Source organism: Halichoeres trimaculatus, unplaced genomic scaffold, assembly GCF_033239565.1.
Source record: "Halichoeres trimaculatus isolate MK-OKI-2021-1 unplaced genomic scaffold, fHalTri1.1 fHalTri1_scaffold_5, whole genome shotgun sequence".
NCBI classification, from domain to species: Eukaryota; Metazoa; Chordata; class Actinopteri; order Labriformes; family Labridae; genus Halichoeres; species Halichoeres trimaculatus.
Genome location: NW_027437183.1, coordinates 23,842,317 through 23,857,803, shown reverse-complemented (window position 1 = coordinate 23,857,803; position 15,487 = coordinate 23,842,317). Strand labels below are relative to the sequence as shown.

Genomic DNA, 15,487 nt, shown 5'->3' with positions numbered 1-15,487 from the left:
ATTTGTTGTTGGTGTTGTTGTTACCTGACACTTCTTTTGTGTATCTCGTTAGAAGGAACACATCAGTAGATGAGAGTTATGAGTGGGACTCTGCTGATGCGTGCGTGGACTCAGAGGTCCTGGAGGCCACAGGGTTTGATCAGTCACAGAAGGGTTCACGGAGAGGCAGGGTGGAGCTGAGACCTGATCAAGCAGCTGGCCTCCAGGACCGGGGACAGAAAGGTGAGCATTTCTCCCTCTCCTTTTCCGTGTGTGTGTGTGTTGATGTTGCATGTTTCATCGGGTTATGCTCGACGTGTTGCTGCATGTGTTCACCCTGTGCCCTGGTGCTGTGATTATTGTGAGCTTGTCCCATGACGTACCCATCCGTCATTCCCCCTCCCCAGGCCCGTCTCCCTCAGTCAGCCCGCCAGTTTCCAACCCACCTCGCTGCCAGTACAGCCGCTCCCTGAGCGAGGCGCGTTTCAACGCTCTTCGTCAGGAGTACCAAGAGTACAGGCGGGCTCAGGAGTCCATCTGTTCCCGTGAGCCCTGCCTCGCCCCTGGCTATGAAACAGACTCTGACAACAACTCAGCACTGCTCTAGCAGCTTGACTCGGTCCGTTACTCTTCCTGCCCTCTCACCTCTTTCCTCTTATTTTCCTCCTGCCTCTGCTCGCATGGCTGCATCCTTTTCCTGCCTGCAACTCTACCAAACATGTGCTTTGTAGTTGATGCATGCCAAAACCTGCACTTCATTTTCATCAGTCAAAATATTTAATTTTGGACCTTTAAGAAATTTCCTCTAATACTGTCTGTTCTTCCTCTTCTCAGGTCCATACAAAACAGAAACCAAATAGAAGTTTCAATCATCTGACAGCACCGTGGTCCTGGACACTGTCACACCTCAATCAGAACTCAGAACTCATCCACTGTTACAGCAGATTCAAGGTGGACAACTTACAAACACGACTACATGCTGTGTGCCATCAAATAGTGCAGACTACCACTCTCATCCGGGATATAAATCACTCATTCTTTCACATTTATTCCGATTCTGCTACATAATGAAACTGAGAAGGTATTATCTGTCCATCTAAGTTGTTTGTGGAACTGCATTTTGAGATTTTATTTCTTAAACCTTGACAATCAGACGCACAGGGCCGCTTTGAGGAATGAGAAACCCCCCTGACCCTTCATGAACTGCTATAGAAAAGCAGCAGATGCTAAATAATAAAGGCTTATCTTCAAATACAAGTCGATCACATCAGCAACTTCCTTTTAATAAGAAGCTGCTATTGAAAATTATGCAGGTCTGTTCCCTCATGAATCTGTTAATCAAAATGTCTGTTTTTTATTTTCACAGCTACCTGTGTATAAGTACTCAAAGATCACACGATCAGGTCACTCTCAGTTTTGTACTTTGTTACAGAAGCGTTAAGCTATTGAAGACGTCTAATTTCACCACTCTTTTCAAAGGTTTACAGGATTTTAAAGAAGTTACTTACCTGTATGTTTTTCCTAATGATTCCATTGTTTCCTGTTGGTCTCATTTTATCTGTCTCTAAAAGATTCCCATGTTGTGAGTTCATAATTCAATCATTTGTGATAGCTCCCCAGTGTTTGTTCATAATGTACAAATGTTTATATGTACCTTAATGTGAATGAACCCTTCTGTTGTATTGTATATTCATCATTTCATCAGATGAGAAAATGCTACAAAACTCCACCTGAATCGGTCCAACCTTGCCTCTGTAATGACAGAAACACTTGATAAAAAAGTATCACAGGGAAAATGATTTTGCCTTATTGTCAGTTCAGTCAAGACGCACAAGCTGATTTATGGAAGGTCTTAAAGAAAAGCTTGTTTAAAAAACTGATAAGTGAATATTGAAAACACCTTTTTCAAACAACTGTCACTCATGTTTTGAGTGTTTCTGTTTATTTATTGAAGTGAGTTATGATATGCAACAATGTTTACAATTCACATCCCTGATGTGAAGGCAACACTGTGAATATTTCATCGACTTCAGGTCTGTAATGAGTTTTGTGCCCATTAGCAGACAGCTTTTAGTTGTTGTTTTGTTTTGTTTTGTTTTTACTGAAAAACAACACAAGCTGTTTTTAACGTCGCCTGACAGAGTGACAGAAAACTGTTGTAGGTATACTTTGGAAAGTTTCAAGATTTGTACTGTATTAACTTAAATAACCAAGATTAAATCCTTTAAATGGAATGAGTTTGCATTTCTGATGATGGTTATGGATGTTTTGTAAAAACTGGAAATTTTTATATCTTGTCTCTTGGTTGTTTTGTCATTTTTATATGTTTGTAATGAATAAATTGTTTTATTCTGAATGAGAGTTTCTTTATGATATGGGTAAAAGCTTTTTCTCCCCACTTCAACCACACTTTATATCAAATCATAAGCAAATGACAGATTCCTCTGTTAAAAGGTTAGTAAACCTCAGCTTTTGCCCTCATGTGATTATTCCCCCTGTCGAAGTTGTTAGTGATATATGAGTATGCATTTGAAAGTCTGAAAACAGCTTTTTTGTCACCTAATTTAGGTTCCTTTAAATGGCAACTTTTGACAAGAAGATCACATAAATTCAGACAAGTTTGATCAGTTTTCAGATACTTGACAGATAAATACTAACTCGTTGGATGAAAATTGATGAATAGATGCCGATTGTAGTTATGGGAGGCCTGGAAAAACAGTGGAGGAAAATAAACAACTTTGGAAAGGCTTACTTTTAAAAGAAAAATATACCATTTTCCAAGACAATCTGTCATATTTCTAGAAGTTGTTTTCATCTGTGAACTCAGAGTTTTTCCAGTAGACACTGTGTATACACAGTATATTTTTTTTGTTTTGGTTTTTTTTTATGCCTTTGTTCAAAAGAGGATAGAGCAGAAAATTGGTGCTCCTTTTTGTTGGTCTTTAAACCCAAAATATTCAGTGTAGTTTTAATTTTTTATTAGCGGTATATTAATAGAATCAACAATAACCAACAGTAGTTGTCATTATTTCCACAATATGGCTACACAGTTTGGGAGAAAACCTTTTGTTGTACGCTAATCAGAGAAAATGAAGCTTACCTGAAGAGGGACAAGGAAGCTTTAAATCTGGATTACAGCATGGGTTTGTGGTACAGATCAGCCTCTTGTGGTTGAAATGAGAATTGCAACGATAAATTCCAGACAAAAAGTTATTAAACCTTTTGCCCTTTTCTTTCAAGAATAATGAAAAAATAATTGAATTAAAAAATTTTTTAAAGACGTTTCTTTTTTTCATTTAATTTATTTTATTTATTTATTACTTTATTGGGGGGTGGGGTGGGGTGTGTGTGTGTGTGTGTGTGTGTGGGGGGGGGGGGGGGGGGGGTGTTATTTACTTCAAGAAATTGAATAATCCGACGTCTTTGTAAATGTAATGTAATGTCTATACAGGATAACTGAATATTAACCTCAAGTGTTCTCACAGACTTTTAAGATTTTCCTAAACATATGAACTTGACATATGTATAAGTTTAAAATGAGTTTCATCCAATTTAAACATCAGCTTCTAGAGAGGAAAAAATATTATTATTATTAACAATAGTAATAATAATAATAATAATAATAATAATAATAATAATAATAATAATAATGATAATAATAATAATAATAGTTTTAAGATGTGTTGAGTGACTTTTTTTTTTTTGGTGTTTTTATTTCGAACATGAGGTCAAAGTGAAATTTCTGTCAAAGACAGAAACAAATACAAACAGACATTATCTACTCACATATTTGAAAAGGAGTGGGATGAAGTATAAACTTATTAATTCCCACCCCTTTACCAAACAATTATTTATAAACAGATGCAGATGTTATGCACTCAAACATAGACAACTATGTCCACGCACCCTTGTTTAATGCTTGGACATTGCAACAGAAGACTTTTATCCAATTAATTAATTTAATCAAATTAAGTAATTATAATTTCAGACAGATATATATCATTCTCATACCATCATTATATTTTAATAATAACCATATAATAATTTCTTAATTCTCTTCATTATGGTATCTTGCAAATATCATCATTTTGTACATTTTTTTAAACTTGTTTTTACTCGAACATTTCTTTAATTCCTCTCTTAAACTGTTCCATATGCACAATTAAAAAAAGCAGAGGGTATTTTCATGTTTCCAATAATAAAAGGTATATTTGAATGAATAAAATTAATTAAAACCATCAACTCACACACAGGCAGTTTGAGCTTTTTCTAAGCATTTAATATTTTTCATGTAAGAAGGTAAAAGACACTAGAACAGAGGTGTGTGTTGTACTCAAACACCGACTTCCTGCTGTCTTCACACTATCTGTCACTTCACTTGGTGGACATGCGCATGACGTGTTTGACCATGTTTCCAATGCCATCAAATATATAGTGGTAGTGATACTCTGTCTCCCACATGAAGGTCGGGGTGCTGACCACTTTGTTCTTCTCATCCACATAGGCTTCGTAAAGAGCAAAGGTTAAGGTAAACGCAGTGAATGCCAGTCAGAACACACTTAATGAAATAAAGCATTTAACTGATATTTTAAAAGAAAGAGCTCTGAAAGGATATGTATGGTTCACGGACGTTGTGGCGAGCACCCATGCTCTTCACAGCCTGCACCATGTTGGTGTGGGGCCAGTTCCCCCAGCGGGTGTTCTCGTCCCGCTCGTATCCCATGGTAACCTCGATGCTGGGCAGCACGCGGCAGGCCAGCACAGGAGCCATGCTGGCCAGGCTGAAAGAGCAGCATACAGAAGGTGAGAGTCAGCTCAGGTTGTAGAGTAACAAAAGCCATGGAGGAAATGTAATCAGTCATTGCAATTTACATTTCTCACCAGCTTGAGGCATACTGTGGCTCTAAGTTAGTCATCGTGGTGTGGGAGAGTAATGAGTGGAAGATCTTAGATCTCGAGCTCTAATTAGTCTCATGAGGGTATAGAATCACTTCTTGAAGATTACCACTGATCAGATCTGACTCCGTGGTTAGTGATGCCATGAACGCTCTGATTAGCTAGCTCAGAATTAGCCTTACACATTACTTACAACTGCCTTGATAAGTTGGTGTTTTGGAACTGTCAGCTTCACCCCTGCATCAAAACACGTCACCTTTGCATGTCGTTACAAAACATTTCTGTAAAAACAATCTAATCATGCAAATCACCTGTCGAAGGTGACATGCTTTTAGGAAATCCTGTATCAATATGCTCATACATGGTGTTTTAAATCATCATCAGCAGAGCCCACATTGGGAGATCTAAAACATCTGGTTTTTGTATGCACCCATGGTTTTTGGCTTTGCAGGATTTTGTATTGTTATTGTTTGAAACTCAGCTGTTGCTGTCACTGAGCTTTCTGCAGCGTGAACAACCCCATGATGCTGCAAGTGAAACAGCTGAGTGGAATTTGGCCATCATGTGGCTTAAACACTGAGATGTTTGTTAAAAGGAATTAAAGATTTAAAGGTCCTGAATTAATGGCCCGGTCTGAGCACGGTCCACTAACAGAGCCACTGTAGTTTTTGATCTGCAGGATTATACCGTTAAATCAATATGATAAATATATGAGGAGTTATAACATGAACATCAAAACGCTCTATAGCTTTGACAGGAGCAAATCTGAATATATATTATCCATAGTAATCTGAGTTTATAACACATTTTTCTTGCATGATCAGTCAGGTCTGCTCTTGAAAAGATGAATCCCATATTGCTCTTTGTATTTCCTGTTACTTTTCTCATTTGTTTCACTGTTAACCGATCCGGACACAGTTAATTAAGCTTATGCATCAAGAAGATCAGTGATTGTAACCTACAGAAACCTAGTAAGCTAAGGTCAACCTTTTCTAATTTGATTAGTGGAATCCGTCTTTCTTTATAACCAGAGTGAGTCGTTTTTTGATCTTGCATTTTTTTTAATACTGTGACTGCAGCTGCTGGAGCCTCCAAAGTTCAGCTGAAGTTTAAAGTCACGTCAGGTAGACTTAAACTGCTACTCTGAACATCTCCCCCCATCCATCTGCACAGTCTATCTTTCCAACGCCTCACAAACACAGTGACCTCGGCCTCTAATCCTGTAAACCTACACGCCTCAGTGCAAGATGTCACAAAGTGAGATAGCACTCCACAAAATCCCTCCTGACATGTCTGCCTCACAAACACATATGTAGGAAGAAGAAACCTTGAACAGGAAATTTGGTCAAGAGCAAACTTGTTTATCTGCCAGAATTTTGGAGCTAAAGACGGATCATGCTGATTCATATTTTGTCCTAAAGCAAACAGGAAACACAAATGATAGATGAAAACACACTGGAGACAAGCCGCTCATCGTCGCGTGTAAAATGATGTTTTGATTTTACTGTTAAACACTGTTTGTCTTTTGTTCAGGGATCAGTTCAACAGTTTTGCAGACAACAGTGCCAGCTTTGTCCCAGTGTGTGTTAGTCTGTGATCTGTGTGGCTCCAGACAGTAAAGCACATTGTTAATCACAGAGACCGACACACAGACCCAAATGTTGCACAACAATGCCTTCCTGTAAATTTTTAATGGCCTTTGTTGTCACCTGGCTAAAACCATTTATTAGCCTAATTAGCAATAGGAAGAGATTAAACCTGTATTATACAAGTAAATTAATGACTGACGTCAAAAGTCAACATAACGTTTAACTCCGTTTTGTCATGGTGACAGCTGCGTCATCCCCTTCTTATTCAACTCCAATCTTTAATTCCTGTAATCCTGCATCTCCTGTCATCTCTGAGCAGCTCAGGTGCCTCACATTCACCCCATCCGTCCACTACTGCCAGCTATAGTGGCCAAAGGATCAGCCGCTCATCACCAGATCACATAGTATATGTTATCTGAGCCTCCGTCCTGTCCTGCCTGCTTTAATCGATAGGATTTGCCGGACCTGACCTGTAGGTTAGCCGATATGAGATTTTCTCTTCAGAGTACAAACTGTTTACTACACCTGCTCAACCTGCTGTGATCAGCCTGTCACAAGAAGCACCAAACTTCATGACAGATTCTCAGACTGACTATTGATGACAGTTTGTTGAGTTCTTGCTCAGATATCTAATGTGAAACAAGTTAATAAATATTAAATCATACATATTTTCATAAAAAGAAACAATATTCGAGAATACCTTGTTCTGTTCAACAATACTTCCCTTCTTAAGACCCACCTTTTCTCCCTGGCCTTTGATGCACAGTAGCTGGCGATTGTATTATTATTATTATTATTATCATTATCATTATTATTAATTTTATTTTTGCTTCTTCTGCGTTTTTATTCATTTTAATTTCTTTATGTCTTTTATATTGCTCCTTGTCTTTGAAAAACTCATTTTATTTATGTTTTATGTCTATTCTTTTATCTTGTATCTTTTTCATTCTCCTGTACAACACTTTGTTTTAACTATGGTTGTTTTTTTAAAGTGCTTAACAAATAAAGTTGAATGGATTGGATTGGAATACTGTGTGCTTCTGCAGGTAATGAAGTCATACAATCTTTATAATTTAATCAGTTTGAAGTTCATACAGGACATTGTTTCTAACTTTTTACTTCATTGTATTTATTTACATGTGAGCTCAGTATTCACTGTCTATTTCCCTTTCTACTGCTGCCCCAGTGTCCCAATTCCATTACAGGGATCTTTTAAATCTGTTTTGTTTATCTAGGCTAATGTAATCTAATCTAATCTGGTTTAAAGTGACAAGAATCAATGGCTGTCTGAAACTTATGTTTGGATTTCAAATTTTAATGTTACGTATTGTAAAACCAAAAGACCCGAGGTTTTACACGTCTGCTTTTGTACCTTGACTTATTGCTTGTGCGTGAGAATTGATGAAGTATTGGCTGAATATTATCCTGCAGATACATACCCGATAGGTTTGCGTGAACGGTGGAATTCTTTAAGAACTCTTTCCACGTCATTGTGCAGCTTGCAGTCCTTTCCATCCTTGACGAAGGAAGACCTAAAGTGTTGAAAGTTAAGTATCTTTATTAGTTTTACTCTACTTTGCGACACATTATCAAAGTCTTAACTTCACTTTTCCTCACATGTTCTTAATGATGCCATGGCCTCCTGGGAAGATAATAGCATCAAAGCTGTTGACATCCAGCTTGGAAAGGTCTTGCATTTGCATCATTCCCTGACCGTGACTGAAGCGAGCCGCCTCCATCATCATGTTCCTATGTGATGGCCAGAAATAGTCATAAATTCTACGCATGGAATTAGTCAAGTCTGGTGTATGACAGTACAAAGACAAAACAGGTCACTAGGCCTGTGTCTGATCCCCCACCCCCCTGTGATCCACCTGAAAGTCTTTCCAAATAAGCCTACCTGTTCTCTCCAGAGTGGGGCTGCTTCTTCACATGGTCGATCACATGCATCTGCTGTTGGTTTGGAGCAAACATCTGGAAGCGAGCTCCATTACGGCTCAGGTGGTACATAGTGCTGCAGACACAGATGGGACTTACTCTCTTGTGCATCGTGATGCATCGATAATGTAAAATTTCTGATCTCAGGTATGATACTCACTAAACTCCCTCATGGACATCAGTCCCATCCCACCAGCCACATCCTGAGAAAACCTGCAGCACAGTCACAGATCACAACAAGGATCACGCTTGTGCATAAACTAGCATTGATGACTTCCTGTCTCTATGTTTGTATCTCTTCTTGTTCTCATTTCCACATCATTTGTCATATTTTACTCACCAGTGCAACGTTGGTATTTCCCCAGTTGCCATAGTCCCCCTGGTGAACGAAGCAGGCAGGCTGGCGGGACAGGACCGCCATAGTCTGTTTTGACAGAATTGTCCTGGATGCAAGCATGGTTCAGCTTTAACCTCACTGGTTTTGCAGAAAAAAAAGAATGAAGAGATTGTCACTGAGAGCCTGTGCAGACGCTGGCAGTGATTTTGGTCTTGGTGTGGGTGTGTGTGTATATATACCACCAGTGTGGCCAAGTGACGTGACCACGTAAGCTCCACTTCCTGGGAAGATCCATCACCTCCTTGCCTTGGATAGCCTCTTCTCCTTATCGAACACCCCTCCCAAGTAATACCTTGTCTATTCATCTGATTAAGTTAAGTTAATTTGGCCCCGGACAGTTACAGCTTGAAAGTGCAGCTTTAAAGAGTAATCTAAACGCAGTGCTTTAACCCTTGAACTGTCATGGCCCTTATAGAACTAAACTCTTTGGCACCGCATCAGGACAGGGAAACCTGCAAAAACAACAAAAGCCTTCCTAATCTCACTTTAAGGCATTAGAGCAGGAGAGGAAGGAGAGGAAGACAAACTTTTCAACTTTTTTAATGTCCTCACTGCATGTTCTGAAAAGTAAAAGAGAAGCTTCTCAAAAACTTTCTATAGGGTTGTAGAGGATGGGAAACTTGGTATACCCTATGCCCTTTAAAGTCTATTAGGGTGTAAGGCTCTTACTCACAGTAATGCCATGTTGTGTCTCAAGGTCCAGACAGCAAACCCAGAAATACCCTGATCAGACCAAAATGTCCCTCTCAATATTCCCTCAGACCAATCAAGGTGTCTACAAACAGCCCCCTCCACAATTGAGATTAATCATAAGTTACAGATGATACACTTGAGGCAAAATATGGCATTTATTTTATTGACCACTTTTTTTATGTATAAACAATCAATATTTACATACTGGTGATGAAAATAAAGCGACAATTTGTTGAACAAAATGCAAAAATGGAGGAAAACTAACAATAAACAGTCAACTAGCCACCAAATCACAACTTTTAAGCCTCAGCTGAGACCTTGTGGGAGATTTTCCAACAAGATTCTGTCTGAAGGGTTTAAAATGTGCACACATTGGAACTCATGCAAAAACAAAAAAGGAACAACACATACTCAAACTGTCACACGTGGTAATCACAAAGTACAAATAAAGTTTCTTTCATAAATCAAACACAGAAAACGTGGCAAAACCAACTTATGCAACAAGGTTCCAAGGTTACTTGTTTTCACTTATTGTGAAACATACAGAAAAAGTTTCTGCATTTTTCTCCGTGGCTCGCTCTCACAACAAAGACTGAGGATGATCCTTTTCAAAACAACACAAACGTCAGTCTCACAGAGTTTGTGACCATTCAATAGTGTTAATTCAAGTACAGATGTGATTAAATAAGACTAAATCAGTGACGGATGTCTACAAAGCAACAGAGAGGAGAAAAGACACAGCACAAACAACTAAATAATAAATAGGAAGGACAATTTGATTGAATATAAAAGAAATGTTTAAAACAAACTTCTTCGTAGGTCTGCATTTCAGATGTTGGGGTAAATTTAAAATCATACGTGATAGGCTTATCAAAATGACATCGCGATGATGCTGAACAAAGCTCCATCCACATCCAACCAAGAGTAACTCAACCCCTGACAATGTGCCGACAGCCCAGCCTCGATATCTGGCACTGACCCGGCTGTGGCTGCTTCATCAATGACTTATGATGAGCCAAGTTGAGCACTTCTTGCAGTTTGGTTTGCTTCACATGTAAGAACCAAATCCTAAAAGCCATTTACATGCAAATCACTAACAACTTTAGTGGTGAAAGTAAGAATCATCTCCTAAATTTCTGCCACCACTAAAAGCTTCCATGCACCCAAGCACTGTCAGTAAAGAAGTTTCTGCACCATCCGTGCACGCTGTGTTCATTATGGGGAGTATTTTGCAAAGATATCCATTTGATAAGAGTGGGATTTGCTCATCAAGCCAATAGCCGTGCTGAGAGAGAGAGAGAAGCGTGTGTTAACAAAGCCAGTCTGGTAGCATTAGGGCGTGTAGGCAGGAGGTGGTTGAAACTGATTAGCAATGTCATAATCAGCAGGAAAAGTTTCACTGCTGTCTTCCATTTCTGAGAGCAGCTCCAAAGCCTGCTCCTCCTCCTCAGTGGGGTAGTGGCGCAGGAGGTTTGCAGCAGTGGCGAGGATGGAGGCTCCGCCAGCTCCTGCCACCAGGTAGAAACTGATGGCGAAAGTGACGTAAATAAAAGAACCATGGTACTTTTTGTGCTGCTGCTGCAGTGACAGGATGAGCTCCGAGGCCCAGTAGCAGAAGCCTATTACTGTGGCACACTGTAACACTGAGCAGAGACAGAGAAAAACAATTAGTATCCAAAATGAAAAACACAATACTGTAATAAAAAAAGAATCTGACTACAACTGCAGCAAGGAAGAATCATACCTGTTAAAATATGTGCAAATGCGTATCTGCGTGTGATCTTAAGTGCAGGGTGCTTGGGTCCAAACACATCCAAGAGGAAAGCAGTCAGACTGCACAGGATGCCAAGGAAACAGAAGGCAGCTATCACCCTGAGGAGTAAGATGGTCTGTGGGTTCAAACAGTAATCTGGAGGATATAGAAATGGACAAAAAGACATCACAGGTAAGCTTCAAGACTGAGAGTCCTTCTTTATTGTGCATGTACTTTCAACATTGGCACATTATGACGAAACTAAACAAGTATTAGAGCAATAATCCTGCTGTGAAATACTGAAAGTAGACAGCTATTTCTTCATCAATCCAACCGCACAATACTTCATCTGTGTAATACTCTGTATTGATATATAAATATATATCGCAAATCATAATTCTCTATTCTCTAAATACACGCAATATTATGTGTAACAACAACTGTCATGCCTAATCTTCCCCTGTGAAATAAATCTGGTGTTTCTGGTTCTGACTGTAGGCAGGTTAAAAGGGGAAGGAGTCGGTTCTCACCGTCCAGAAGCTTGGGATCAATGTACCCAAGGACATCCGCCACCCCCAGCTCTTGCCTCGGGCAGGTGCCCCCGTGTACCCGGAGCCAGGCCGGTTCCGCCAAAGCCGTGCATAGCGCAGTGATCGACAGAGCTCCGGGCAGAGCCGACACCAGGCTCCGCTCCGGCTGCTTGGGGACAGAGGTACCCCCTCTCCTTCTGCGGCCTCCAGGAACAGCAGAACCCGGCGGGGCATACATAATGGTCAATCTCCTGATTGTCTGTTTTAAAGTTGTTGTCTGGTAACTGTCAGACTGTTGGTGTGAAACGATCCGTCGGTAAGGTCAGCAAACTGACTGACCAAATGAAGACCCGTTAGCAGCTATAGCTAACGTGACCCGATAAATGAGCGGGTGACAGCGGCACGGGAGTTTTGTTCCGAGTGTTTACCAGTGTTTCCAAATGACAGATAACGGTGAATCTCGTTACTTGATAAAAACAGGCTAAGTATCTGACCAGCGGCAGACAATGGACAGATGGCCTTCAGGCCTGTTAGCTTTATTATGAGCTCGTCGAGCTAACTCACAGCGAATACCAAACGTCGCCAACGGTCGAAAAAATATACTCAACAGAAACAAATAAGATAAAACTAAACCTAATTACTGATCCAACTTGACCCCCGATGGAATAATCCAGTAAATGTGGTCTTGAAAACAAAGACAAACAAAACAAAAGGAAGCAAACGATGGCTTCCTGTAAAAATATTGACTTCCTTGTTTAAAACATTCTTCTTCGTTGGTTCAGTGGGATGCAGTATAAACAATTATGGAGATTTACCCCCATCTAGTGGTAACTTTTCCAAGCACGGATAAACAACTTAACATACTTGGCAGAATACATATTATTTAGTACCCTGTATTTTACATTTGAGTGAGAGTTACAAAAATGTATTGTTTTGTTAACGGTCATAAAAAAAGCTCTACTAAGCAATACATAGCTGCCTGAGATATAATTCCCCAGAAGCTCTATGCAGTCATGCATCCTTTTCAGTTCTTTATTTTATCGCCAATTTACATATTGATGTAAGAAATGACAGCACGACAGACTGGCCTTTTCCTTCTTTCAGAGCACCCAAAAAGATCACGTTATTAAAAAATGAAATGCAATGAGTTAATTGATGTAACAAAACAAACTTGTCCTTTACTAGCAAAGAAAAAAAAGATGTCGAGAAACCAACTTAAGTTATTTTTGGAGATGAAAAATAATAATAATAATAATAAGGTATTGGATTAAAGAAACTTAACTTTAGGTGGAAAAAAATCCCACCACCATCAAAAAAAACCTTACAGGTGGTAGGTAGAATGTGAAGGATAAACAGATTAATCAAATGAAAGTGCAGAGATATTACATTTTTCCTTTTTTTATTTTTTTTTACAAAGGCAGTTCTGTAAAGGGAAGAAACATTTTATTAAACTAGAAAACCTCTTAATTTTGTGTTAAATAACTTCCTAAACAAGTCCTCTGTAGTGAAGTCATTTCTACCCTTTCTGTTTTTCAAACGGAAGTCGGAATTGAGGAATGTTCACGAATGTTAGAAAGAAAAACATAACAACTTCCGGTTAATCTATAAAAGTAAAAGCACATTAAAAGTAAACATTTAAAGTTATTACGAAGAATCAAAATCGAATGAAACCCCTAATTGTTGATGAGTTTATATTTCTGGCTCCACAATTAAAACTATCCTTTTGGCTCCAAAAACTTGTCATACACGATTTAAGAGGAGGCAATCCCAGGAATGCAGGAGGATGTCAGACCCTGTATTCTGTGCTTAACATTTCGCACATTTAGTTTTGATTAGGGATGGGTGGGAACTTCACTTTTCATCGGTTCTCCGTAAGCCGTTTAATGTGAAGGCGCGATAAGCAACCGTACGTCTGCTGCAACAAACTTTATCGTGAGGAAAGCTGTGCTACATTTTCACACCATCTAGAACTACAACAAACGAAAATTCATCATGTCAAGGTCTCAAGGTAAGGGGTTTCTGATCCGACATTCTACCTCCATGAATCATCGAATTAAAGAGTGAAAGGACGTTAGCAATAAGCTGTTTATTTATATAATGTACATATAGGTAAGACACATTGAAGGCACAATGTACAAATTGTCTTTCATACACCAATAAAAACTGACATAGCTACTCTAAGTTACACCCACCCACACCACACACAGTGAAAAAGAGGGAGATGTCTTCCAATGAATTTATGTGATGCCTTTTTTTTGTTTTGCAGAGAAGATGAATCTGGAGGAATACTTCCACAGAATTGGCCTCCGTGGCCTTGTTTATAAACCTGACCTTGAAACACTGAAGCTGATTCACAGGCAGCACGTCATGACAGTCCCATTTGAAAACCTCAGCATGCATTGTGGTGAGAGGATGGTCATGGACCTTGAGGTGATTTTCAACAAGGTTGTGAGGTGTAACCGTGGAGGCTGGTGTCTGGAGAACAACAACTTGTTTGGCTGGGTGATGAGAGAAATGGGCTTTGACTGCACAACACTCGTTGCCAGAGTTTACATGACTTCACTCAAAACCTATTCTCCCATTGAGTCTCATCTTATCCATAAGGTGGTCATTGATGGAAAGGCCTACATAGCAGACGTAAGTTTTGGGACTTCTTCTCAGCTGAGGGAGCCCCTGGAGCTGATCTCTGGGAAGGACCAACTCCAGGCATCTGGTGCCTTTCGTCTGATAGACCAGGGGGACTTCTGGGTGCTGGAGAGGACTGGCAGGAAGCTGAAGATTCTTGATCCAGATTTTGCTAAATCAAGTTTGATCAACAGATCTGAAACAAACCCTATCTACCGCTTCACCCTGGAACCCCGTGAGCCAGACAGTTTACTTCCTGCAAGTGAGCGACTGCAAACAGACCCAAACTCACTTTTCAGCAATAAGTCCATCTGCTCTTTGCAGACACCCACAGGGTTCAGAGCTCTGATTGGATGGACCTACAGCGAGGTCACCTTCAAACCTGAGGAAGGGGTAGATTACTATGACATGAGGAATATTAAGGATGATGAGGTAGATCAAATCCTGAGGGACAAGTTTGATATAAAGCTACAGAGAAAACTGACACCTGTTGGAAACAAATCATGGTACACACTATAAAATCCTCACAGGCATTTACAGTTTCATAGCCTGAGTGGATTTTATCATTAACCAGTCAGAGCAGCTGGCGTCAAAAGTCTCTAGTTCTGTTGTGTTTTGAGTAGTTGTAGATTTACAATAAAGTTGGGATATTAAAACTAACATAGCGACACTTTTGAGTATCTTTTCAAATCACTAACAACATTGAAAATAAATCATCTTTAACATTTAGATTTTTTTCCACTAAGGCAGTGTAAAGGGATGTTTCTATTTAATGTTCTCATTATTTCATAAGTAAATTGGAGGTAATCATATAAAGGCTAATTTTTTTAAAAAAAAATGTAGGCCTATGTGTTGAAAACTCTCAAGCTCAATATCCAAGTCATGTGATGCCAACTACACAAAAGTCACAGAAATTCACTAAGGGTCCTGGGGTAACTATGTTTATTATTATTTTTTATTTTATAGCAACAATAACATGAGTGCTTTTAAAAAATACATCTTTTGGTGGCATGATATTTTTTTTTTTTCACAAGAGCCATGTTATCTGAAGTATTCCACTAAAGATGCAATAAATCTGTTATAAAAC

The 15,487-nt window shown here is 39.3% G+C and overlaps 4 protein-coding genes across 5 annotated transcripts in view; 2 read left to right on the top strand and 2 right to left on the bottom strand.

Moving 5' to 3' along the window:
• igsf9b (immunoglobulin superfamily, member 9b) overlaps nt 1-2,254 on the top strand; it is a 29,356-nt gene extending 27,102 nt beyond the window's left edge. Inside the window, exons 20-22 of one of the 2 annotated variants that reach the window (XM_074670310.1) lie at nt 53-222; nt 387-598; nt 814-2,254. In XM_074670310.1, coding sequence (XP_074526411.1) covers nt 53-222; nt 387-586 — 370 coding nt within the window. In that variant the 3' untranslated portion in view covers nt 587-598; nt 814-2,254. The remainder of the gene's footprint in view (nt 1-52; nt 223-386; nt 599-813) is intronic. The other variant, XM_074670311.1, reaches the window with a different exon arrangement.
• Nucleotides 2,255-4,353: 2,099 nt separating this feature from the next.
• gatd3l (glutamine amidotransferase class 1 domain containing 3, like) lies at nt 4,354-9,492 on the bottom strand. Its single transcript, XM_074669728.1, has 7 exons — nt 8,743-9,492; nt 8,563-8,615; nt 8,365-8,478; nt 8,082-8,213; nt 7,904-7,996; nt 4,582-4,760; nt 4,354-4,484 (listed from the first exon to the last, which is right to left on the bottom strand). The coding sequence occupies exons 1-7, from the start codon at nt 8,857-8,859 to the stop codon at nt 4,354-4,356; spliced, it is 819 nt and encodes a 272-aa protein (XP_074525829.1). The 5' UTR covers nt 8,860-9,492.
• A 180-nt stretch (nt 9,493-9,672) lies between these two features.
• tmem127 (transmembrane protein 127) lies at nt 9,673-12,554 on the bottom strand. The gene is made up of 3 exons (XM_074671193.1): nt 11,776-12,554; nt 11,237-11,401; nt 9,673-11,135 (listed from the first exon to the last, which is right to left on the bottom strand). The coding sequence occupies exons 1-3, from the start codon at nt 12,011-12,013 to the stop codon at nt 10,825-10,827; spliced, it is 714 nt and encodes a 237-aa protein (XP_074527294.1). The 5' UTR covers nt 12,014-12,554; the 3' UTR covers nt 9,673-10,824.
• Nucleotides 12,555-13,622: 1,068 nt separating this feature from the next.
• On the top strand, nt 13,623-15,435 carry LOC141790708 (arylamine N-acetyltransferase, pineal gland isozyme NAT-10-like). Its single transcript, XM_074670756.1, has 2 exons — nt 13,623-13,783; nt 14,042-15,435. The coding sequence occupies exons 1-2, from the start codon at nt 13,768-13,770 to the stop codon at nt 14,917-14,919; spliced, it is 894 nt and encodes a 297-aa protein (XP_074526857.1). The 5' UTR covers nt 13,623-13,767; the 3' UTR covers nt 14,920-15,435.
• The last annotated feature ends 52 nt before the right edge of the window (nt 15,436-15,487 follow it).